The 27,203-nt window shown below is 37.3% G+C and overlaps 1 protein-coding gene across 1 annotated transcript in view; it reads left to right on the forward strand.

Moving 5' to 3' along the window:
- The window catches only part of LOC130706612 (uncharacterized), a 180,932-nt gene that overhangs the window by 92,882 nt on the left and 60,847 nt on the right, over positions 1-27,203 (forward strand). The window contains exon 2 of the mRNA XM_057539300.1: positions 26,949-27,181. Within this exon, the coding sequence (XP_057395283.1) occupies positions 27,151-27,181 (31 nt within the window). The 5' untranslated portion in view covers positions 26,949-27,150. The remainder of the gene's footprint in view (positions 1-26,948; positions 27,182-27,203) is intronic.

The following is a 27,203-nucleotide window of genomic DNA, read 5'->3' on the forward strand; positions in this document are numbered from 1 at the left end:
ATAAGTTTGTGTTGTCATCATTTAGTATCAGCTCATTTAATGCCATATTATATGAGCCACTCCTGAAAACGAGCCTTAGTCTCCTTTAAGAAAATACTGCCCCGTGTTTCAGACAGAATTTTAATTTAGCTTTGGGCACAATTTCCATGAATTAATGACAATGGGGGCATTTACATGAAATCCTTAGGTCGTGCAGTAAAGCATTTATCACTTTGCTAAGAAATTTAAAATGTAGTACTAAATGATTTGCTAGTATACAAGAATTGTAGAATAATTTAACATAGTACACTGAGGTGCAATTAAAAAGTCACCAGAGGTCACTCTTACTTAAAGGAAACATGGCTTCAAAAATCCTTCCCTTAGAAGAGAAGCAGAGTGCTGTGCTGCCTTTCTTGTCTCCTTAGTTGTGATTACAGGATATTGCAAGATCAGTTATTTTGATATTTCTTTATTTTCTGTTTGTATTTTATTCCCTGAAATCCACAGAGGTATCATGTTCTTCATACTGAGCATCTGTTTTAAGAGTCACATGCTCTGAGGTGCTCCATGTCTGAATATCCAGGCAGATAGCCCTTTCTGAATTGAGTATATCTCTAAGCTCAGTTCGTCTGGGTCTCTGGCTGACTCTTCAAATGTCAATGCTAGTTTTCACTTTTCAGCCTCTGTTTTATTTAGATGTGTTTAGTACTCTGATTAAAAGTTCAGTAAGTGGGGCTTCCCTGGTGGCGCAGTGGTTGAGAACCTGCCTGCTAATGCAGGAGACGCAGGTTCGGGCCCTGGCCTGGGAAGATCCCACGTGCCGCAGAGCGGCTGGGCCCGTGAGCCACAGTTGCTGAGCCTGCGCGTCTGGAGCCTGTGCTCCGCAGCGGGAGAGGCCGCGATGGTGAGAGGCCTGCGCAGCGCGATGAAGAGTGGCCCCCACTTGCCACAACCAGAGAAAGCCCTCGCACAGAAACGAAGACCCAACACAGCCAAAAATAAATAAATAAATTAATTAATTAAAAAAAAAAAAAAAAAGTAACTGAAGTGAAAAACCAATTGAGGACACAAAACAAGGCAAAAGCTGTTGTGTGGATTAAATAAGATAAATATGTGAAGCACTTAGCATACCACTACACAAGTTGGCCAGAACCTAATAAAAAAAAAAAAAAAAAAAAAAAAAAAAAAAAGTTCAGTAAGTTAAGAGTACCTATGTAAATTTGCATGGCTAAGAACACTGTAGATACTATAGAGTCCTTGATCACCGCAAAGATGGCTACTATAGTTGTTCAAGTGTCAAGTATGTATTTAAAGGTCTTTGCAGACTTAAAGATTCATAGAGGGTACACAAACTGTGTTTGATAATTGCTTGCTAATCTCATTTGACAGTATCCTTTGGAGCAGTAGAAGTAATGGTGAATGAATCTTATTATAGTCTAGATTAGGTAATTTGACCAATTGGATTTTTCCTTAACTCTCGAATATTTGGGAGGTGTTTGTTTGTATGTGTAGATGTATATACAAGGAAGGTATTTCAAACCCATATTTGAAATTTGTTACTACATAAATCGAGGTAGAGGGTTCTTTTCGTCCTGTCCCATCATTTGAGAAATTCTAAAGAGGAGTTTGCCAGCAGGATGGGATTTAGGCTACCAACAAGAAATCACGAACACCAGCATTTGCTCAAGTCTTTTGATCGCTAACCTTTTATTCCTAAGAAGTGTTTTAAGAACTCAAGTAATCTTTTCAGACAAGACTTTAAAACTAACAAAAATGAAATATTCTTAAGCCCTGATAAAATAATGAGAACTGTATGTAAATTTTTAAAAAGGTAAAGATCTTCTCCCCAAAAGGATACACTGACATTTTTCCTCTATTTACAACTGGTTCTCAGTAGTAAATTAGTCAGACCGCGGTGGGGGTGGGGGGTCAACCTGGGTGAGGTTCTGGCATAAGACATACTCTCATACAGGACTTGGTTGAAACATTTGACATCTCAGAAATTATCCATGTTTTGACATGAATCTTTATAATTAATGGGAAATTTTAAGTCAGGAGGAGTCTACACAGGGCGAGAGTAATGTTTCTAAATAGCCAAAAACATGGGCTTTTTTTTTTTTTCTCTCTCTTATTCTCTGTCTTTTTGCAGATAAAACAACTTGAATGGACAGCATCCTCTAGGACCTGATATTTAAAAATTGTGCATCTCTACTTGGTCTGCCTTCTAGAACTCTTTGTATTTAGTCAAGATGAAAGTGTTATTCTAATGGAGTTATCCTCTTAAATGGAATGCAAGAGGAAAGTTAGAATATAGATTCCAAGTTAGAGCCCTGTTTTCCAGAAGTTGTTGTGCAGACAGTGGTTGGTTTGCTCACTTCCTACCATGAGCCGCAAGTGGAAGAGGGCAGTAGCTCTCTGTTTTAGGATTATCCCTGTGCATCTACTATTTGTTTATGAACTTTCAGATCTTTGGGGGGGCGGGGAGGAAGAAGAGATATAATCTGAATAAGAAAATGTCAGTATTTTGATTGCATATTTAGTATTGTAAATCTGTCTCCTGGATCGCATGTCACTTTGAGGAGTAATGTTCACTCTTTCCCGCTTAAGGAACAACACAATTGGAAGTTAATTTACAGCTGAATTATTTTCCCCATATAAGTAAAGTACCAGCTATAGCTAGTAGCTGCTGTCCTCCCTAACTCTACTCCCCAGTGAAAAGAAAAAGGACTGAAGTCTCTGAAAAGGACTGAAGCCAGTGTTAGACATTTCAGCCGCTGTTGATGGTGATTATTTGACGTAAATGATGATATTTGTAGACCCAGGGGTTCAATTTAGTGAGTGTTACACACTCATCCGCACCTTGTTAAATCTCAGTACTTGTAATTTTCTCTAGAAGTCTTCTTTCGTTTCCTTCCCCTGTCAAAAGTGCCCTTCTTGTTGTGAGAATGAAAGATGTATTTCTGGCCCACTACAGGTGGGGCACACAACTTGAATCACTGTTCTAGGCGTGGTAATCAGGATTTGTTCTTATCCAACAATGTCTCCTCCCTGTTATGTCCTGCATATGTATGAGAGGTCTCTGCCCTTGGTTGGGGGAGCAGATCAAGCCCATTTTGTTGGCCAGCATGGGAGACAAACATGTGCTCTTCATGTAATAATACCTAGTGCTTGATCTAGGCAAATATATTAGCACCTCAATTTGAAGATTTGTATCAGATTTGAATCCTTTCTTCACTGGAGCAGTGGCTCCTTATGTGCTAAAGTGTTACTGTATCATCTTTCATGAAAGTTTATTAATATGATCCTCTAATAGATATTATCACACAATATTATTCTTTTAAAAGAAAAATAACATAGCACAGTATAATAGTGAGACACTTGTATAAATTATCCTAACCCAATAACATGATTAACCTTAAGAATTTGGTATAAAAATACATGAATTGCAGACTGGAGGAACTGAAGATAATGCTACAACTGCTAAGAAGTATAAAATCGTGAGAATTGATTTAAGTGAATGTCTAATAGTGTGTTTATCAAATGTCTCTTCTCAAGGGTATTGTTTGTCAGAACTCCTGTCATTTCAGTGGGCACAGATTCTTTGTAATTATTTGCTAAGTGTCATCAACATATTCTATTGCTATGTGAGCACAGTCAGTCTCAAGTAATGAATGCCATGTGTGCTAAGACAATACAGTCCATAAAGAAGTTTTCACCTTGGGTAATATGGACTAAAATCCTGCTACTGTTTTAATTGGTGCAGGCTTCTTTTTGTCTCAATAGTGTGCTTAGTGGTTTTCTAGAGTGAGTCGAATCCCCCAAGTTAATCAGGATTATCCCTGTGAATCTACTGTTTCTTTATGAATTTTCAGATCTTTGGGGAGGAAGAAGAGAGATAATCTGAATAAGAAAATGTCAGTATTTTGGTTGATATTTAGATTGAATTACTTACGTCTACCTGTTTCTGAAAGGCATGAGACCATATGTACTATGTTCCTTGGTGTAGGGAGGGAGCCTATCAGGAGATGTGCCCCGGGAGCAGGTGAGTGGGGGATCCATTCGTGGTTCGGTGAAACATGTTGGGGAAAATGAGCATAGACTATGGAGGGAGGTATTTAGTCAGCACTGGAGCTTGGATTTGTTGGAAAGAGTCTTCCACAAACTGGTAAACGGACCGTTTTTTTTTTTTTTTAAATCATATTTGAATAAACTTCCCAGAAATACTGAGGTCAGAATATTTTTGAAAACTTCGGGAAAACAACAACATTTTTTTCTCCAAAAAAACTTACAAAGTCCATGTGACTATCAACACAGAGTGACAGGCAAGGCTAGAGCTGTGAGGGTCCTGAAGCTTATGCAACTGGGGGAGACTCTTTAAGCAAACAAACAAACAAAACGACCCTAAAGACACATTATCAGTGACCCTCCCATGCCTGAAAGCCTGTTCTGGGGAGAAGACTGGAGCTCAAGAATGTCTGCTCCTTTGAGTTGATTTGGGAAAAAAACCCCAGATCATTCAAGAGTACTAAATAAAGGACATATTCACTGACAAAAATCTCAATTAACTGAGCAAATTTGAATTTGAATTTTTCCCTTTAAATCAAAATCAGAATTTGAATATAAAAGTATACTTATAAAAGTATAAAAGAGTTCAAACAATTTGGAATGACTAGATCCAGGGTTTACCTGCAATTCTAATTCTAATCCTGAAAAACAAATAGGAAATTAACCTCTGGATCTTCTCCCCACTTAACTTTTCAGAGCCTTTAAAGGCTTGGCTTCAACATACAAAGTTCTTCAGAGAAACTTCCAAAGTGTCCCCACTCAATCTGCCTACCTGGGGCCCGTTGCGGTGCTGATTGCTAGAGGCTCTGTTGCATCATATTGAATAACTTTAAAAAACTGAATTATTTATGTCTACCTATTTCTGAGAGGCAGGAAACCATATGTAATACGTTCCTTCAAAATATCATACTTGTTTTGTCCAGTTTGAGTTCTATGGCATAAGGTTAAAATCTGTGTGCTAGTTAAAGTTATACACAACTTGTAAATACTGTAAAAACTAACACAACATTGTAAATCAACTAGACTCCAATGTAAAATAAAAAGTTAAAAAAAGAGAGGGTATGATAGAGTGACCTTTTGACATTATGCAGGAACATTGTTTAATAGGCCCACATGATTGTTTAATTACCTAGAAGAATGCACCCACGTCTGACTTGGTCATTTACCATTTGACTGGCGTTTAGACGCTGAAATTGATGATTTCTTTTTTTTTTTTTTTTTTCAGGTACATATGGTAACTACAAAGGTTGTATTGCCCTGTAGGACACTGATCAGTTTTTTTGTAACCTAGCAATCTCATTCTAATGTTCTTCTGTAAATGCCTGTAAATTCCTAGTTTCTCAAAATGCTCTTTTACTGGATTAGTCATTAATGAGTTTATGATTCTTTGGCATGCATTTGTTCTGTATTTGTACGTGTTGTGTTTTTAACTTTTTGAAAATAATGCTTTGACATAGAGATTGCACATGTCTGGTAGGTGTACACATAACCTTGTGTGATAATACATGTGCTTAGTTTGAGTGTTGCTTTACAATAAATTTCCTTTCTGGTTCATTAGAAACTTTACTTTTCAGTAATAATATAGGGAGTCTGGCTCGCCATAAAAAATAAAAATATTCTCCTTAGTTTCCAGGTAATGGGTATTTTCAGTGTACTGATTTGAAATAGAATTGAAACATAAAGTACTTGAAATTTTGAGTAGCTTAAAGTTGGAAACTGTATAGTTTTTATTTAAATATATGCCCGTTTAATGGACCAGTTTAAAAAAAACCCTCCCTCCAAGGCTGTTAATCACAAATGAAAAAATGATATATTTTATCTAGGCTATGGCTTTTATTAAGTTTTTACTCGGTAGTACATCAGGAAAAGATACTCATGGAGGATGTGCTAGTTATAGCTAACTCATGGAGAGCAACTTGAAAAAAGTTTGTTTTTTAAACTGGCAAATATGATCCTTTCGGATGAGTCATTTTAGGGCTATGGTAAATGGTGTATCAGATATTTAAATTGATGTGTTCCTAAGTTGTATCACCTGTGGTTCCACCTCTGGCCTTAGTGGCTGTCACCTGTGGAGAAGGAATTTGTATGCCACGTGTTCCCTGGACCACTGTGGGAGGAAGGGGCTGGTGAACCTTGTTTGGAATCAGTGGCAGTTTCGATAACCTCAGAAGCCACTTAACGCTGTGGCGTAGACCTAGGGTCCCCACATGCTCGTTTCAGTAGCATCTCATTACTTGGGGTGTTCGAGACCCAACAGAGGGTTTCTCTGGAGCTTAGGAGCAAGCAGTGACATTGCTGCTTGGATGATGCAGGAGCGACCTGCTGCCTCGAGACATAAGACCAGGTGCCACCTGCAGTTGTCAAGGTTGTAATTAGTTTTTATTTTAACATTTATAAATCCTCAGGCAGCCAAAGAGCTTGCTAAAGTGAAGCTAAATACACTCTTCCTCGGAGTGGTGAATTGGTGGGAGAAGTGGCAGAATGAACCATGTGTGTGTACGTATGTTTGTGTGTCTTAAGGGAGGCTGGTTGGGTAGAGAGACCTGCCGAAGGAATTAAAAACCACTGTCAATAGTTGTAAGAGAGGCACAGATTGGATTAGGTGACGATCCAGTTACGTGGGATTGAGCTATTTCTTACTTGTTACCATGCAGAACGGATATTCTCCACTTTGGATTTCTGAGCATGTGAGCAATCAGGAAATACAAAGCCATCTGCCCTGACCCAGTTGAACCCCAGTTGAACCCCAGTTGAAACGATTGCCTTCACGGGTCGGAGGTGTTTTGTGTTCTAGGATATTGCTGTGCAGCCACCGTTAGAACCAGCAGCACTTCACCTGCCTCTGAGGCCTTGCCAGGTCCTGGTTCCTGTTAATACAGTTCTAAGGAATGGCTGGTAGGATTTTGATTTAAAGGCGAGTAGAGATAATAAAGGGAATCTGATTAGCATGCGAAAATAATTCAGTAATTTGATTCAGGTCAAAGAAAGTAATTTTAATATAAACTTCTATTATGGAAGAAAATATTTTAAGAACTGTTAAGTATTTTAATGTCTCAGATTTGGCTGATGTAAGAACAATAATATGTTTCTATAGACATCTGTTCAAATGTTTGGAGATGATCAAAATTAAGGATTTGTCATATAGCTTTACGTTTGCTGTGTCTTTGATGATTAGAAACTTGAGAATAAGGACATTGCTATACACTAAAAGTATAATAATACAACATAAAAAAAAAGAAAAATATGGCTGTGTAATGTCATCAAGCTGGCTAGCTGCTGTGTGTCTGGGATTCTTAGGCTTCTCTGCAACGTTGTGTTAACTCATGGAAGTTTTCTTTTTTTAATTAATTAATTTTTGGCTGTGTTGGGTCTTCATTGCGGCACTGAGGCTACGGGCTTTCTCTAGTTGCGACCAGCGTGGGTTACTCTTTGTTGTGGTGCGCGGACTTCTCATTGAGGTGCCTTCTCTTGTTTCGGAGCATGGGCTCTAGGCGCAAGGGCTTCAGTAGCTGCGGTGCGTGGGCTTAGTTGCTCCGCGGCATGTGGGATCTTCCTGGACTAGGGATCGAACCCGTGTTCCCTGTATTGGCAGGCGGACTCTTAACCACAACTCCACCAGGGAAGTCTCGATTCACGGAAGTTCTGATAAGAAAACCTGTGAGCCTTGACATTTCAGAGCACATCCTTTTCTATGGTGTGAACCATGCTGTCATTGCGAGGGGTTAAAAAAATTGGGGGACTGAAAGAGGATATGTTGACTAGAGTTTAGTTAAGGTATGTATAAGAGAGTTTAAGGGAGCAAACGCCAAATTACTCTTTGCTTTCTTAAAGTGACAAGGAACATTTCTGAAAAATATTTTTTCTGGCGTAGAACACAGTAGAATTGACAGATCTCAGAGTCAATTACCTATTAGAGGTAAGTCAAATGACCTATTTTGAACTATGGTACAAGGTTAACAAACATAATATTGATTTTCCAGTTTAGAAGAATAAATTTTGGATCATAATTATTTACTATTCTTTTGTCATGATGAACTACTGATCTATTTTAAGAAACCTGACAACCTGATCTTTGGGAGACTTGCATCGCTGTGGACTGATTTCACTTGTTCTTCTTCTAAGTGATAGGATTCATTTGTTGGAAGATAGGCTGCATGTTTGCCTAGGGAAAGTTCCTTTTCCTCATGAATATTGCTGCAAGGTGAAGCAGGAGTGGGGAGATACATCCTGCAGGCTATTGCGCATTTGAGCATGAAAAGGACATATGTTGTATCTTAATCACCATCCCAATTCCCTAGGGATGAGACTGGCTTCCCCAGCCTCCCAAGGCCTCCTTCCCAACCCCCAGCATCAGCATGCCCAGAGCCTTCATGAGCATCTTCTTCCATTTTCTTAGATGGAGGTGATGCCGAATGACTTCCTGGGTTGACTTGCGTGGATTTGGCCAGCCAAAGAGGTGTCCTTCCTGCTTCACTACTTCCTGTGGGATCCATCCCCCTGAGGTCTTCCACTGTTATTCCATTTCCCAGGTGTAAGAGGGACTGAAGTGGGAGGATGGCAGTGAGAATGAAAAAGTGACACTGCACACAAAGAACACTTTCAGGACCCAATGGTTGTTTGATTCTATGTGGAGTAATAAGAAATGGGAGTGTGAAGGACTGGGGTATTGGCAAGTGACTTCAACACAACGGGGAATTGTTGGTTCACATCATTGCATTTCAGGCGAGGTTAGATCCAGATGAGGCTGTGCCATCAGGATCAGCCTCTCTTCATGTTTCCGCTCTGTCTTCCCAGTGTCAGCTTGATGCTCAGGCAGGAATCTGCTTGGTAGCTCCGTGTCCAAGGTCGACCTTCCTAATCACAGTGGTAGAGAGAATGCTTTCCTCTATTTGGACTTTGGTCCTTATTACCCTGAAGCACTAAGCATGTATTTATTTGTTTATTCCCTCAACTCAAGCTCCAAGAAAGCAGAGACTTCCTCTTTCTTTTTTGTTGTTATTCCTACTTCCTAATCCCCAGAGCCCAGGGATGGTCCTGGAAGACAGTGGGTTCTCAATACATATTTGTTGGATAAGTAAAAAGGTGAATGATTCTCTTTCCCCAAACCACCAGCAAGATCCCCAGATCTGACTTCCACTGTTTTGTCTGTGTTGTGACTGCTCTTATCCAGCTACTGTGACAGGAAAAGGTTGGCCCTCATGACCAGTGGTGGAGCCAGGAAGTGATTGCAACTTGATCCTTGACCAGGTGCTTTGACTGCATCACTTTGACAAGAAAGCAAAATGCACAATCCACATTTAGGTAATTAGTTTAACATCTATTATGAAAAGCACTAGCTTTCAGGCTCTTACTGGCTTCATAGAACAGATGCTTGGTTACACGTCTCCCTCCTTCATCAGATTTTAAACTTCCTGAAAACAGAATCACGCTTCTTTGTTCCTGCAGTGCTTTGCTGATGGTACTCAGTAAGTACCAAAGAAATGGAGAAATGAATATATGTTAAATATGCTACCTTGAAAGTATATAGACTATCTGCAGAATCCCCCTGTGTATTTTATCATCATTTTTTAGGTGGCCTAATGAAAATGAATTTTTATGTGACTATCCCTGAGCTCTCTACTAGCCAACTGATTTGTTCATGGAAGGATCCATTGGCTGATTTTGAGTGTTTTGTTTTCTTCCAGTAGGAAAATGCCTGACATAACTTCTGACCCAAGGCTTTGATAAAAAGCATGGTGCCTGTTCTAAAAGTTGCTGGGAAGCCCTGAGGGAGAGCTTGAAAAGGCCAGGTGTCAGGGGAACTACCAAAGACCAACAAGCAGCAAAGAGGAGGCCTTCTGGCAGGTATTATTAGGCAAGATGACTGTTATCTAGGGAGATCTTGATCAAGTCTGATCTCAGCAAGGCTCCATATTCAGGAGGAGCCTGAAACAGAGGTGCCTGGGGGCAGTGTGTAATTGGCCTTCTCCACAAGCCTGCTTCACAGTGTCTACCTGATACTGGAAGCAGCATCTAATCCAGGTGGGAAAGGCTCACTGCACATCAGGGCAGAGGGCCTGCAGGTGCACAGGTGGCCATTGCACTTCAGTGTAGGTGTCCAGGTGTCTCCTTGACACCCATGAGGCTAAATTCATTTGGGTCACAGCTGCCTCTGGGAGTGAGAACCATGGACTCTGTGTCCAGTAACCTGCAACATCAAGTGCACCTGCTCCCATTGTGCTTGCAGACTTGACCCCCTGGTCTAGGGTGAGGAATTTCTGAGTCTGTTTATGGCTGGCCATTATTGTCAACAAAACCTGTTACTATCTTTGAGAAGTTTTATGACTAGCTAGCTCAAAGGCATGACAAAATGCACATGCTATCACTTCAAGACTACCTCTATTTTCAAACAAAGATCGTTCGTATTTTCAGAATTACATAGAAGGGCCCAGTGGAGGTGTAGAAATGAAGATGATTCCAGCAGCACTCCTTCAAACAGCATAAAACTATACAATTCAACAAGATGTACTAACCTAATGAGTCACACTTTCAGATAGGCAGTGGAGTGGAGTGGTTATGAAAGGAATGTTTGGATTAGGCTTCTGCTTCCACTGATGAATGCCAGCTGTGTGACCCTGGGTCATTTGCTTATCCTTTCTGTGTCTCAGCTTCCTTGTCTCCAAAAATAGAAGTAATAATTATAACCCATCTCATAGACTTGTTATGAAGATTAAATTAATTAATATATATAAAGAATGCCTGGAACATAGTAAGTCCTCAGTGAATTTTAGCCATTACTATTGCTCCTGTTGATCTCAAGTGTAAAATCAGAAATGTGACTTTGGTCCATGACTTTGGGTAGAATAATCAGATAAGGAATTTTAGGGAAAGGCATTTATACTGGGTATTTCCATTATTCAAAGTATTATCACTAATACTGCAAGATTAAGACAATATTACAAAAGAAGAATATTTAAAAATAAGTTTATGTCATAGAATTAGAAACTCTAACAGTACATTGATATGTTTCAGCTTTCCGTAATATTATATCTCTCTAAGCAATAAAGCTTTTCAGATTAAGCTATTTGGATTAAATTGTCACTAGCAACTTTGACTTCTTTCGGTTTTATATATTTTTCCACTAGCTGAAAAGGACTCCCCAGATCAAGACAATATGCTCCTGAAACATACACTGCTTGTTATCTGGCTGTTTTTTATGAAGTCTTCTAAGACATATAGTATCTGACCATCAGTAGGGGTTGTTTGACATTTATGATAGTGAAATGAGTGTTAGTGTCCAAGTCAAACATGTTTTGTATGCTTTGGAATGTCATCTCACTTAGAATGGGTATGAAAACTTTGGTGTGGATCCTTGGAAAGAGAGCATTACTGTTTGACTGTGAAAGGTTAGGTTTAGCCCCATCTCTTGAATTTTCTCATGTCCCCTTTTCTTCAGTCATCCCATCACTGACTTATTCAAACCCTCTAAATCTCTGGCATTTACTATTGTTGTCTTCATGATTTTCCTGTCTCTACCTCACCTCCTTCTGATCCATTTGCTATCCTGCTGCCAGAATAATCTTTCTAAAGACCACTTACCTGATGATCTTGCTTTTCTGGGTAAAGATTTTCGAATCTTCCCTCACATCACACACACACACACACACACACACGCATACATTTATTCCTTGAAAGGTCCCTTCCCTTCACTTACTGTTCCTAGTCCCTCCTTTCACTGACCCTAAACTACAACCACCACCTAGCTACGCTGGCATTCTTCCATCAGGACTTTCAGTTACCCCTCCCTCTACTTCTGGCACTTTCTCTACGTGTCTTGTCTTCCTGTTGAATATAGTCATCTAGGCTCTTACAGATCCATTTCCAGGAAACATATGCTCACAATAAAAATAAAAACATAAAATGCAAGAGGAAGAATCATCAGAAATAATAAACTACAGAATTAGACCAAAATAAATGTATATATTGAAAGAGATTTAGGATATAAAATTTGTTTTATATGTATAAAGAAATAAAAGAGTAGAAGAATGGAAAGAATAAGAGACTATCAAAATGATCAAGTAGAATTGAAAAAGAGTAGTATTGAGAAATGAAAAATGTAATCACTGAAATAAAGAATTTAGTGAATGCTGAAACAGCAGATTAGACACAGGTGAAGAGAGGCTCAACAAATTAGAAGACACATTTGAAATAAATAAGCAGCATGCACCACAGAGAGATGAAGAGATGGAAAATATGAAAGCCAGGTTAGGGGACAGGGTAAAGCGATTGATTTTTGTATCTGATCTGAGTTCTAGAAGGAAGAGCATGTGGGAAAAACAAATACTTAAGAGATAATCTATGGGAATTGCCCAGAATTGAAGAGAGTCACCAATATTTAGATTCATGAAACCTCTCAAATCCCTAGTGATACAAAGGAAAATAAATTCCCACCCAAAACAACACTTTATATTGGAACTGTAGAACACCGGAATCAAGAGGTGTTAAAAGCAGATAAAAGATAAGTATAACAAATAAACAAACAAAATCAGAGACAAGAACTGTTAAAGTTCTGAGAGGGAATAAGTACCAACCAAGAATTGTAGACTCATTGACTTTTTCTTTCTCTTTGAAGAATGAAGGTAAGATAAAGCCATTCACAGATATATAAAATCAAAGAGCATTTAAGGCCAATTAACCTTCACTAAAGAAGTGTTAATGGATATATTTAGCAAGAAAGAAAATTATTACAGAGGGCAGTTATGAGTACTTATAATCTAGTAGCTAGAAACAAATGGCAGGTCCTCAGGTAGAATCACATATTTGAACAGTAATAAAGCTGTTTGTACAACAACATCTTTATGAAGCTGATGGAATTCAAAGGAAGAAGACAAGATAAATCTAAGTGAACTATTGAAAATATAGTTGGAAAAGGCTTACCAGACTTAAAGCATTCTAAGGTCCCTGCATTATTTTGTTTAATTTTAGGCTTTGTTAAATTGTTAAGCACAATGCAGTGTAAAATTTTAAGGATGACCACTTAAAGAAGAGTAATAAGACATATACATTTCAAACCAGTAGGAAAAATGGAATGGGATGGGGGTAGATTTCAGTCTGTTCAACAGAAAGCAAGAAGAGAGGGGAGGAGAAAGTAACTGAGAAAAAGAGACAAATAAGCATAAAATAGAATAAAATGAAGTGATAAGGATATAGAGATTTGAATAAATTATTTCCAACTTTGATTTTAAGGATATATATATAACAGAAAATATTATGCAGGCTTTTCAATTACATGTGGAATATTTACATTTTTACTTAACCATAAAACCAGTTTCAATACATTTAAAAGAATTAGTAACATAAAAATAAAATTTCTTAAAACTGAAAAGCAATAATGTATCTCACTTATAAAAGCTCATATTGTGCTGAGTTAGATGAATGGAAAACAATAATTAAAAAAAAAATACCTAGAAACATGGTCACATTTTAAACCACCAAAAATAATGATATAAACTTATTTGCTATAATGGAATGAGAGCTAGTTTAACTTCAGCAGAGCTGTAATACAAGAAGCAAAAAGAAATATAGAAACAAGTATAAGTTCTGAAGGAAAGTAACTTTTTTACTAGAAACTATTATTTAAACCATCGTAAAACATGAGTGGAGAGGATGAAGAGGGAGACTAAAATCTTGCTAATGTTCTTTGAGACATAAGTAGAATTTAACCATGGACATTGTTTAAAAATTGAGATAAAGTATTGCGTTATAAATAGAAGGATAATCAGTAGAAAATAAATTAAATGTGATATTTTGTGTGCTTTTCAAAATCATGAAACTGATTTTCCTCCTCAGAAAAAGTCCTGTTTTCTGTTTCATGTTTTAATATGATTGCATGTTTTTTCATTCATTGTTCTTTCATCTGATAGTGAGAATATTCTTGGTTAAACAGTGAAAGTTTGTTTGTACTTTAGAATAGGTGTATGAGGCTGTTTAAGCATGTGGATTTTTTTACCCAATCTATTTTTTTTATAGACTACTGTTGGCTTGCGGAAGCAGCCCTGTGAAAACTGTTAAGCATGATGAGTAGCAGCACTAGGTGGATTTGGGTGACACAATATAATTCATGTCCTTAACATCTTACTATTATTATACATAGAAACTTTCACCAATTATTGTTGCTGATAAATAACTGAAACATTTTCCTGTAAGTGATTAAAATATTTGTCGATTTCTCAGATTTTTAAATAGAATGAAATTGGATCTTATCATGAATTTTCTATAAAAATCTGGAGTTCCTTTTAGGTTAACAGATTTGTATCTTTTCTAAACTAATTTTAAGTTCTATAATCTTATATAATGCTTATATGTAGTCTTATGTATAATATACATATAGTCAGGTTTACGAAAGAGAAGGCCATTTCCATACCTGGTATAATTCAACAAATTCTGTGAATTTTTAATTTCCACTTGCTGCGGAATTAAAATGTTTCACCTTCTATTTGACATGAGTGCTGTACACCAGCACAGTTTGGAAGTTTTGTACAGAAAGAGAAAAAAACACCCTCTTCAGAAAAATTTTTAAAGAAATGTTTAGTTGTACCTTGTGAAAATAATACCAAATAGCTATTTTATCTTTTTTTTTTTTTTTTTGCAAATATGGACATTTTTTTAATCATCTTTTTTTTTTTTTTTTTTAAATTTTTTTTTAAACTAATTTATTTATTTATTTTTGGCTGTGTTGGGTCTTCGTTTCTGCACGAGGGCTTTCTCTAGTTGTGGCGAGCGGGGGCCACTCTTCATCGCGGTGCGCGGGTCTCACTATCGCAGCCTCTCTTGTTGCGGAGCACAGGCTCCAGACGCGCAGGCTCAGTAGTTGTGGCTCACAGGCCTAGTTGCTCCGCGGCATGTGAGACCTTCCCAGACCAGGGCTCGAACCTGTGTCCCCTGCATTAGCAGGCAGATTCTCAACCACTGCGCCACTAGGGAAGCCCTAATCATCTTTTTTGGAGTATAATTGCTTTACAATGGTGTCTTACCTTCTGCTTTATAACAAAGTGAATCAGCTATACGTATACATATATCCCCATATCCCCCATATCTCTTCCCTCTTGCGTCTCCCTCCCTCCCACCCTCCCTATCCTACTCCTCTAGGTGGTCACAAAGCACTGAGCTGATCTCCCTGTGCTATGCGGCTGCTTCCCACCAGCTATCGGTTTTACATTTGGTAGTGTATATATGTCCACACCACTCTCTCACATTGTCCCAGCTTACCCTTCCCCCTCCCCGTATCCTCAAGTCCATTCTCTAGTAGGTCTGCGTCTTTTTTCCCATCTTGCCCCTAGGTTCTTCATGACCATTCTTTTTTTTTTTTTTTTAGATTCCATATAAATGTGTTAGCAAACGGTATTTGTTTTTCTTTTTTTGACTTACTTCACTCTGTATGACAGATTCTAGGTCCGTCCACCTCACTACAAATACCTCAATTTCATTTCTTTTTTAGGCTGAATAATATTCCATTGTATATATGTGCCACATCTTCTTTATCCATTCATCTGTCGATGGACACTTTGGTTGCTTCCATGTCCTGGCTATTGTAAATAGAGCTGCAATGAACATTGTGGTACATGACTCTTTTTGAATTATGGTTTTCTCAGGGTATATGTCCAGTAGTGGGATTGCTGGGTCATATGGTAGATCTGTTTTTCGTTTTTTTTTTTTTTTTTTTTAAATTTTTTTTTTATTATTATTTTTAATTAATTAATTAATTTATTTATTTATGGCTGTGTTGGGTCTTAGTTTCTGTGTGAGGGCTTTCTCTGGTTGCGGCAAGTGGGGGCCACTCTTCATCGCGGTGCGCGGGCCTCTCACTATCGTGGCCTCTCCCGTTGCGGAGCACAGGCTCCAGACGCGCAGGCTCAGCAATTGTGGCTCACGGGCTTAGTCGCTCCGCAGCATGTGGGCTCTTCCCAGACCAGGGCTCGAACCCGTGTCCCCTGCATTGGCAGGCAGATTCTCAACCACTGCGCCACCAGGGAAGCCCTGTTTTTCGTTTTTTAAGGAACCTCCATACTGTTCTCCATAGTGGCTGTATCAATTTACATTGCAAGAGTGTTCCCTTTTCTCCACACCCTCTCCAGAATTTGTTTGTAGATTTTTTTATGATGGCCATTCTGACTGGTGTGAGATGATATCTCATTGTAGTTTTGATTTGCATTTCTCTAATGATTAATGATGTTGAGCATTCTTTCATGTGTTTGTTGGCCATCTGTATATCTTCTTTGGAGAAATGTCTGTTTAGGTCTTCTGCCGATTTTTGGATTGGGTTGTTTGTTTTTTTGATATTGAGCTGCATGAGCTGCTTGTAAATTGTGGAGATTAATCCTTTGTCAGTTGCTTCATTTGCAAATACTTTCTCCGATTCTGAGGGTTGTCTTTTCGTCTTGCTTATGGTTTCCTTTGCTGTGCAAAAGCTTTTATGTTTCATTAGGTCCCACTTGTTTATTTTTGTTTTATTTCCATTTTTCTAGGAGGTGGGTCAAAAAGGATCTTGCTGTGATTTATGTCATAGAGTGTTTTGCCTATGTTTTCCTCTAAGAGTTTGAAAGTGTCTGGCCTTACATTTAGGTCTTTAATCCATTTTGAGTTTATTTTTGTGTATGGTGTTAGGGAGTGTTCTAATTTCATTCTTTTCCACGTAGCTGTCCAGTTTTCCCGGCACCACTTATTGAAGAGGCTGTCTTTTCTCCATTGTATATTCTTGCCACCTCTATCAAAAATAAGGTGACCGTATGTGCTTGGGTTTATCTCTAGGCTTTCTATCCTGTTCCATTGATCTATATTTCTGTTTTTGTGCCAGTACCATACTGTCTTGATTACTGTAGCTTTGTAGTACAGTCTGAAGTCAGGGAGCCTGATTCCTCCACCTCCGTTTTTCTTTCTCAAGATTGCTTTGGCTATTTGGGGTCTTTTGTGTTTCCATACAAATTGTGAAATTTTTTGTTCTACATCTGTGAAAAATGCCAGTGGTAGTTTGATAGGGATTGCATTGAATCTGTAGACTGCTTTGGGTAGTATAGTCATTTTCACAATGTTGATTCTTCCAATCCAAGAACATAGTATATCTCTCCAACTATTTGTATCATCTTTAATTTCTTTCAACAGTGTCTTATAGTTTTCTGCATATAGGTCTTTTGTCTCCCTAGGTAGGTTTATTGCTATGTATTTTATTCTTTTTGTTGCAATGGTAAATGGGAGTGTTTCCTTAATTTCTCTTTCAGATTTTTCCTCATTAGTGTATAGGAATGCCAGAGATTTCTGTGCATTAATTTTGTATTGTGCTACTTTACCAAATTCATTGAATAGCTCTAGTAGTTTTCTGGGAGCATCTTTAGGATCCTCTACGTATAGTATCATGTGACCTGCAAACAGGGACAGCTTTACTTATTCTTTTCCGATTCGGATTCGTTTTATTTCTTTTTCTTCTCTGATTGCTGTGGCTATAACTTCCAAAGCTATGTTGAATAATAGTGGTGAGAGTGGGCACCCTTGTCTTGTTCCTGATCTTAGAGGGAATGGTTTCAGTTTTTCATCATTGAGAAAGATGTTGGCTGTGGGTTTGTCATATATGACCTTTATTATGTTGAGGTAGGTTCCCTCTATGCCTACTTTCTGGAGGGTTTTTATCATAAATGGGTGTTGAATTTTGTTGAAAGCTTTTTCTGCATCTATTGAGATGATTATACGGTTTTTATCCTTCAATTTGTTAGTATGGTGTATCACATTGTTTGATTTGCGTATATTGAAGAATCCTTTCATTCCTGGGATTAACCCCACTTGATCGTGGTTTATGATCCTTTTAATGTGCTGTTGGATTCTGTTTGCTAGTATTTTGTTGAGGATTTTTGCATCTATGTTCATCAGTGATATTGGCCTGTAGTTTTCTTTCTTTATGACATCTTTGTCTGGTTTTGGTATCAGGATGATGGTGGCCTCATAGAATGAGTTTGGGAGTGTTCCTCCCTCTGCTATATTTTGGAAGAGTTTTAGAAGGATAGGTGTTAGCTCTTCTCTAAATGTTTGATGGAATTCCCCTGTGAAGCCATCTGGTCCTGGGCTTTTGTTTGTTGGAAGATTTTTAATCACAGTGTCAATTTCAATGCTTGTGTTTGGTTTGTTTATATTTTCTATTTCTTCCTGGTTCAGCCTTGGAAGGTTGTGCTTTAATAAGAGTTTGTCCATTTCTTCCAGGTTGTCCATTTTATTGGCATAGAGTTGCTTGCAGTAATCTCTCATGATCCTTTGTATTTCTGCCTTGTCAGTTGTTACTTCTCCTTTTTCATTTCTAATTCTGTTGGTTTGAGTCTTCTCCCTTTTTTTCTTGATGAGTCTGTCTAATGGTTTATCAATTTTGTTTATCTTCTCAAAGAGCCAGCTTTTAGTTTTATTGATCTTTGCTATTGTTTCCTTCCTTTCTTTTTCATTTATTTCTGATCTGATCTTTATGATTTCTTTCCTTCTGCTAACTTTGGGGTTTTTTTTGTTTTTCTTTCTGTAATTGCTTTAGGTGTAAGGTTAGGTTTTTTATTTGAGATGTTTCTTGTTTCTTGAGGTAGCATTGTATTTGCTATAAACTTCCCTCTAGGACTGCTTTTGCTGCATCCCATAGGTTTTTGGTGATCGTGTTTTCATTGTCATTTGTTTCTAGGTATTTGTTGATTTCTTCCTTGATTTCTTCAGTGATCTCTTGGTTATTAAGTAGTGTATTGTTTAGCTTCCATGTGTTTGTATTTCTTACAGATTTTTTCCTGTAATTGATATCTAGTCTCATAGCGTTGTGGTTGGAAAAGATACTTGATATGATTTCAATTTTCTCTAAATTTACCGAGGCTTGATTTGTGACCCAAGATATGATCTATCCTGGAGAATGTTCCATGAGCACTTGAGAAGAAAGTGTATTTTGTTGTTTTTGGATGGAATGTCCTATAAATATCAATTAAGTCCATCTTGTTTAGTGTATCATTTAAAGCTTGTGTTTCCTTATTTATTTTCATTTTGGATGGTCTGTCCGTTGGTGAAAGAGGGGTGTTAAAGTCCCCTACTATGATTGTGTTACTGTTGATTTTCCCTTTTATGGCTGTTAACATTTGCCTTATGTATTGAGGTGCTCCTATGTTGGGTGCATAAATATTTACAATTTTTATATCTTCTTCTTGGATTGATTCCTTGATCATTATGTAGTGTCCTTCTTTGTCTCTTGTAATAGTCTTTGTTTTCACGTCCAAATAGTTATTTTATCTTTATATATGTATCTAATGAGATACCTGAGAATGCACTGCTTTATTCAATAGTAATCTAATTTTTTATTTACTTGTTAAATATGTGCGTGCATGCATGCATGTGCATGCGCGCACACACACACACACACACACACACACACTTCCTAAAATGATTGGGTTTTCTACTCTTGTAACAGCAGTGGCCTGTATTTTTGAATAAACATGAACAATTAAACATAATGATTGTTTTATGGAAACTTTTTGATCAGAGACCCAAGTTTTCAGTGAACTGTTGCTATTAATAATTAAATAATTTTTAGGTAAACATTACATTAAACAGCAATGCTATATTATAATAGTGTACCTCAGTAGATTAAACCTGAAAATATTTACCAGGAATTAATTGTTTTAAAACTTTAGCTGTCATTTGGATCCAAATTCTAAAATATAAAATTTTCCTTTTTCCCCTATATATTTTGTGTATATTCTTGGAACTCTACAAAGAAGTTACTGTCTTGTTTTTTTTCCCCTCCGGCAAAATGAGAAAAGCGGTATTTTATGGAGGGATCATTAACAGGTACTTGTGCTTTGAATGGATTGATTGTACTTGCTGCCTTTAGCTATGAACATCTTTTTGACAACTGTCCCCTGTTGAATATCTTGGAGAAAAGAAGGAAGAGAGGAAAGGAGGAAGACAAGGAAGAAGGAGAGGGTGGGAGGAGGAGAGATGGATGGACAAAAGGAAAGTATTTCCAAATTGCAAGACAGCGTATGAATGGAGTTTTATCCTAGTTAAAGCACCAAATACACATTTCTTTGCAATGATGTGTATTCTCTTTTCTCATTCTACCACAAAGCAGTGAATCTTTATCTTTGGAATACGTTGGTTATTTTATTTTAAATGTTTTCCAATGAAAATGCCCAAATCACCAAACATAGTGTAAAAATTTCTTGTGTAACTTAAATCTTGTCCTAAAATTTTAACAATTGTTATAGTATTTATGGATCAAATATTATAGTATAGGTGTTATTTTTTGTTAAATTTTGTAAGTTTTTAAAGTTACATGGACTTTTAGAAGAAGCACTCCTGTAAATATAAAGGAACATCTAACCCTTTCATGTTCATCACAGGTTTTTAAAAAATTTGTGCAGCAGTTTTTAACTCTTCTACAATCATATAATACAGAAAGAAATACATAATTTTGTCTCCAATTTTCAGTGGAGAAAATTGAGTAATTGAAGGATAAAAAAAACTCTAAAGTTTCAAAATAAATTATTCACTCAAAAAATATTTATTAGGGGGCTTCCCTGGTGGCGCAGTGGTTGAGAATCTGCCTGCCAATGCAGGGGACACGGGTTCGAGCCCTGGTCTGGGAGGATCCCACATGCCGCGGAGCAACAAAGCCCGTCAGCCACAACTACTGAGTCTGCGCGTCTGGAGCCTGTGCTCCGCAACAAGAGAGGCCGCGATAGTGAGAGGCCCGTGCACCACGATGAAGAGTGGCCCCCGCTTGCTGCAACTAGAGAAAGCCCTCGCACAGAAACGAAGACCCAACACAGCCCAAAATAAATAAATAAATAAAATAGAAATTAAAAAAAAATTTATTAGGTCCTTGCTCCATGAAGCAACTTATATAGCAGCAACATTTGTAGAAGGAAATTATGTGATTTTGGCAATTACAGTAATTTGGTAATTCACATGAACAATGTATGAACAGAAAAATATAAAATTGCACACTTTTTTATTGAGTAAATTTGACTTGTAACATTGCATATGTTTAAGGTATACAGTATGTTACTTTGATACATTTATATATTGTTAATGTGATTGCTGAAGTAATATCACATTATATAATTATAATACACATGATCACATTATATAATTATAGTACAGTATTACTGTCTATTTATTATACTGTTCATTAGATCTTCATGGCTCATTTACCAATTCTTACAAGTTTGTACCCTTAAAGACCATCCCTCTTGTCCCTGTCCCTGGTAACCACCATTTTATTCTGTTTTTCACAGGTTTAACTTTTAGATTTCACATGTAAGTGACATAATACAGTACTTGTCTTTCTCTATCTGACTTACTCTCTTAGCATAATGTTGTAGCAAATGGGAGGATCTCTTCCTTTCTCATGGCTGAATAACATTCCACGGTGTATGTATACCACATATTTTTTTACCCATTCATCCACTGATGGTCTTTTGGGTTGTTTCCGTATCTTGGCTATTGTGAGTAATGCTGTGATAAACATGGGAGTGCGTATATCTTGTCAAAATCCTATTTTCATTTTCTTTGGTTGTATACCCAGAAGTGGAATACCTGGAGTATATGATAGATCTACTTTTAATTTTTTGAGGAGCTTCCATCTTGCTTTCTATAGTTGTTAGACTAATTTACATTCCCACATCCTCACCAGCATCTGTTGGTCCTTGTCTTCTTGATGATAACCATTCTCACAGGTGTGAGGTAATGTTTCACTGTGATTTTGATTTGCAGTCCCCTTATGATTAGTGATGTTGAGCATCTTTTCATGTGTCTCTTGGCCATTTTGATGTCCTTTTCAGAGAAATGACTATTTACTTCTTCTTCCCATCTTTTAACCAGATTGTTTGTTTTCTGTTATTGAGTTGACTGAGTTCCTTGTATATTTTGGATATTAATCACTTATTCGATAAATGGTTTGCAAAATTTTTCTCCCATTCTGTAGGGTGTCTTTTCATTTTGTTAATTAATTTATTCTTTTGATGTGCAGAAGCTCTTGAGTTTGATGTAGTCCCATGTTTTGATTATTTTCTTTTATTGTTTGTTATTTTGGCATCACGCCCACCAAATTATTGCCAAGACCAATATCAATAAACGTCTCCCCTAACATTTTCTTTTAGGATTCTTATGGCATCAGGTCTTATGTTTAAGTCTTTGACCCATTTTGAGTTAATTATTGTGAGTGGTGTGAGATAGGGGTCTACTTTCAGTGTTCTGCATATGTTTCTCCAATTTTTCCAGCACCATTTGTTGAAGAGGCTATCCTTTCTCCACCGGGTATTCTTGGCTTCCTTGTTGAATACTAGTTGACCGTATATGCCAGGGTTTAATTCTGGGCTCTCTATTCTGTTCCGTTGGTCAATTTGTCTTTTTCCCCCCCAAGTACAATACTGTTTTTCCACTATGGTTTTGTGGTATAGCTTGAAATCCAGAAGTGTGGTATCTCTGGCTTTGCTCTTTTCTCTCCAGATTGCTTTGGCTGTTTGAGGTCTTTTGTGGTTCCACACACATTTTAGGATTGTTTCTTCTATTTCTGTGAAGAATGCCTTTGGTATTTTGGTGAGGACTATGTTCAGTTTGTTGCTGGCTTTAGAACTATTGATATTTTAACAATATTAACTCTTTGGATCCATGAACATTTGTTTGTGTCTTCAATTTCTTTGATTTTGTTTGTGTCTTTCCATTTGTTGGTGTCCTTGATTTCTTTCAGCAGTTTTGCAGTTCTAATTGTACAGATCTTCCACTTCCTTGGTTAAATTTATTCCTAAGTATTTTATTGTTTTTGATGCTATTGTGAAAGGGATGGTTTTCTTTATTTCTTTCTCAGATGCTTTATCATTAGTGTAGAGGAATGAAATTGAGTTCTGTACGTTGACTTTGTATCCTGCCAATTTACTGAAATTGTTGATTAATTTCAATAGTTTTTTGGCTGATTCTTTGGGATTTTCTATATATTCAATCATATCATCAGCAAATAATGACAGTTTTACTTTTTCATTTCTGATTTGGATATATTTTATTTCTTTGTCTTGCATAATTGCTCTAGCTAGGACTTCCAGTACTCTATTGAATAAGAATAGTGAGACTGGGCATCCTTGCCTTGTTCCTGGTCTCAGAGGAAACACTTCCCATTTCTCTCCATCAGGTATAATGTTACCCTGGTGTTTGTTATACATGGCCTTTATGTTGAAGTATGTTCCTTCTATACCCAGTCTGTTAAGGGTTTTTATTATGAAAGGATGTTGTTTTATGTCAAATGCTTTTTCTTTCTCTATTGAAAAGATCATGTGATTTTTATTTTTTCTTTTATTGATGTGATGTGTTGGATTTATTGATTTGCATATGTTGACCCATCCTTTCATCCTAGGCATAAATTCCGCTTGGTCATCGTATATAATTCTATTAATGTGTTCTTGAATTTGGTTTGCTAATATTTTGTTGAGAATTTTTGCACCTATGTTCATCAGGGATATTGGTCTATAGTTTGCTTTTCTTGTGGTATCCTTATCTGGCTTTGGTATCAAGGTAATGCTGGCCTCATAGAACAAGTTTGGAAGTGTTTTCTCCCCCTCAATATTTTGAAAGAGTTTGAGGAGGATTGGTATTACTTCTTTCAATGTTTGATAGAATTATCCAGGGGAGTTTTCTGGTCCTGGAGTTTTCTGTGTTGGGAATTTTTAAATTACTGATACAGTGTCTTTACTCATTATTGGTCTGTTCCTACTTTCTATTTCTTCCTGATTCAGTCATGGTAGGTTGTGTGTTTCTAGAAATGTATCCATTTCTTTTAGGTTGTATAATCCATTGGCATATAATTGTTCATAGTAGTCTCTTATGATTCTATGTATTTCTGTAGTATCAGTTGTAATGTCTTCTCTTTTCATTTCTAATTTTATTTATTTGACTCTTCTTTTTTTTCCTGAGTCTAACTAAAGGTTTGTCAATGTTGTTTATCTTTTTGAAGAAACATTTTGTAGTTTCCTTGATCCTTTCTATTGTTTTTCTGGTTTCTATTTCATTTATTTGCATTCTGATACTTACTATTTCCTTAGTTCTGCTAACTTTGGGCTTAATTTTTTCTTCTTTTTCTAGTTCCTTGAGGTATAAAGTTAGGTTGTTTACTTGAGATTTTTCTAACATCTTAATGTATTTATTGCTATAAACTTTCCACCCAGATCTGCTTTTGCTGCATGCCATGATATTTGATATGTTGTGTTTTCATTTTCATTTGTTTTGAGATATTTTTTATTTCCTTTTTGATTTCTTCTTTGACACAATGGTTGTTTAGACGTGGGTTTACTTTCCACATGTTTGTAGATCTTCTCATCTTCCTCTTGTTGTGGACTTCTAGTTTCATACCAATTGTGGTCACAGAAGATAGCTGATATGATTTCAGTCTTCTTAAGTTTGCTAAGATTTGTTTTGTGACCTATATCATATGATCCAGCCTGAATGTTCTATGTGCACTTGAGAAGAATGTGTGTTCTGCTACTGTTGGATGGAATATTCTATATGTGTCTATTAAATCCATTTGTTCTAAGGTGTGGTTCAAGTCCAACGTTTCTTTGTTGATTTTCTGTCAAGACAGTCTATCCATTGCTGATAGTGGGGTATTGAAATTCCTGCAATTACTGCATTGTTGTCTATTTGTTCCTTAATATCTATTATTACATACTTGTATATTTCAGTGATCAGGTTTTGGGAACGTACATATTTATTATTGTTATATCTTCTTGATGTAGTGACCCCTTTACTGACCTTCTTTGTCTCTTCTTACCTTTTTTGGCTTGAAGTGTGTTTTGTCTGATACAAGGATGGCTATACCCACCTTCTTTTCATTTCTATTTGCTTGGAATATCATCTTCCATCCTTTCACTTTGAGCCTTTGTGCCTTTAGAGCTGAAATGAGTCTTCTGTAGAGAGCATAGAGTTGGACCTTGTTTTTTCAGCCATCCACCCACTATGTGCCTTTTGATCGGTGAGTTCAATCTGCTTACATTTAGGGGTGATTATTGATATGTAAGAATTTACTATTGCCATTTTATCTTTTGCCTTCTGCTTATTTTGTCTCTCTGTTGTTCCTTTTTTCTTCTCTTTCTGTCTGCCCTTATAAGTTGGTGGTTTTCCATGGTGATTTGCTCACTCTCCCCTTTTTTATGTTTATGTTTCTGCTCTAGATTTTTGCTTGTGGTTACCATGAAGTTTACATGAAACATCCTACAGGTAAAATAGCCCCTTTCCTGCTGATGCCAGTTTATCTTCATTCACCTATAAAGGTTTCATCTGCTTACTCTTCCCCTTTTATATTTTTAATGTTAGAAATGATCTCTATGCTGTGATTTCATTACCAAGTTGTAGTATCTATAGCTATTTTTAATGCTCTTTTCCTTTAACCATTATATTATAGTTAAGAATTTAATATACTGTTCTAGAAAAGATTTACAGTATTCTAATTATGAGTATTTATCATCTTAATCAGAGTTTTGTGTACTTTTGTCTTTTTGTTTCGGCTTGAAGAGCTCCTTTCAACATTTCTCATAAGGCAGGTCTAGTGGTGGTAAACTCCCTCAGCTTTAGTTTGTCTGGGAAAGGCTTTAATTCTCCTTTATATCTGAAGGATAACTGCCACATATTCTTAGATGGAAATTTTTATCTTTCAATATTTTGAATATGTCATTCCACTGTCTATCTCCTGACCTTCAAAGTTTCTGCTGAGAAATCTACTGTAGCCTAATGGGGGTACCTCTGTAGGTTGCTGTCTTTTTTTTTTTTTTTTCCCCCTGGCTGCCTTTAAAATTGCTTCTTTATGATTGAATTTTGACAGCTTCATTAAAATGTGTTTTGGAGGTCTTTCTGTGATGAGATAACAAGATATTCTGTTAGCTTCGTGGATCTGTATATTCATCCCTTCCCCAGATTTGGGAATTTCTCAGCTATTATTTCTTTAAATAAACTCTGTCCCCTTCCCACTCTCTTCTCCTTCTGGGATGCCCATTATTCTTACGTTTCCCTTTCCAATAGAATCAGATATTTCTCATAGGCTTCACTTTTTAAAAATCTTAGCTCTCTCTTTTCTTCCACCTGAATTATTTCTATATTTCTATCCTTGAGCTTGCTAATTCCTCTTCTACCTGATTTGCTCTATTTCCAGTGCATTGTAATGCATTCTTTATCTCATTTATTGAGTTCTTCGGCTCCAGAAATCTGTCTGATTCTTTTTTAGAATTTTAATCTCTTTGGTAAAGTATTCCTTCTGCTTGTTATTTTCATTCCTAATATCATTGCATTGCCTTCATGAGTTTTCTATTGAATTTCTTCATAACAGCTATTTAAAACTCTTTATCAGTTAGATCACAATATTCCATACCTTTGGGTTTGGCTACTGGAAAATTGTCTTGCTTTTTTTTGCGATACCCTATTACCATGATTCTCTAAATAAAAAATGGAACACCATTTTTATTTAGGTAAGACTTTGTTTACTTTGCTCCTAAGAATGCAACAGGTTGGTAGTTAGGAGCCTTCCTTTCCAGAAGGTGGCGCTATGGCACAAGTTTTTGGTTTCTCTTACCAGCGTTAACTAGCGGCTTCTAAGATTGGGAACCCACACAGTTAAAACAAAACAAAACAAAACAACAACAACAAAAACAATGCGTGGTGGCAGAATGTGGGCGCAGGGGGGAGGTGTGTGTACTTAGCACTTGGGGCTTTGTGGGTGTCCATGGCCTGGTAGAGGTATCCTCAAGTTGGGATGGGGGCGGTGTCCCAGGGGTCCTTGGGTGGTCGGTCCCCTTGCCTCCAGGGGCAGACAGCAGGAGACATTTTACTTCAGTTCTCTTTGTCTGTCTACTTACCTTTCCTTTCCCTCTGCCCATTCACTGCAGTCTCTCCTCAGAGAGAGCAACTGGTCCCGCCAGCTGTAACACACGTGGCTGGGCAGACTTCCAGTCACTGCCTTCATCCTCCAGCTCCTCTGCCAGAAAGGTGGTGCTGGCTCGCTGCCAGAACAGCAGCCGCCTTCTGTGCTGTCACAGCCTCCTGCCACCAGCTCTGCAGCCACTTACCTCAATCCCTGCTACCTACTCCATGGTCCAATCCACCCACTTTGGATGCACAGGTGGGTGGATCTCTTGGATGTC

Source organism: Balaenoptera acutorostrata, assembly GCF_949987535.1.
Source record: "Balaenoptera acutorostrata chromosome 6 unlocalized genomic scaffold, mBalAcu1.1 SUPER_6_unloc_5, whole genome shotgun sequence".
Taxonomy (NCBI): domain Eukaryota; kingdom Metazoa; phylum Chordata; class Mammalia; order Artiodactyla; family Balaenopteridae; genus Balaenoptera; species Balaenoptera acutorostrata.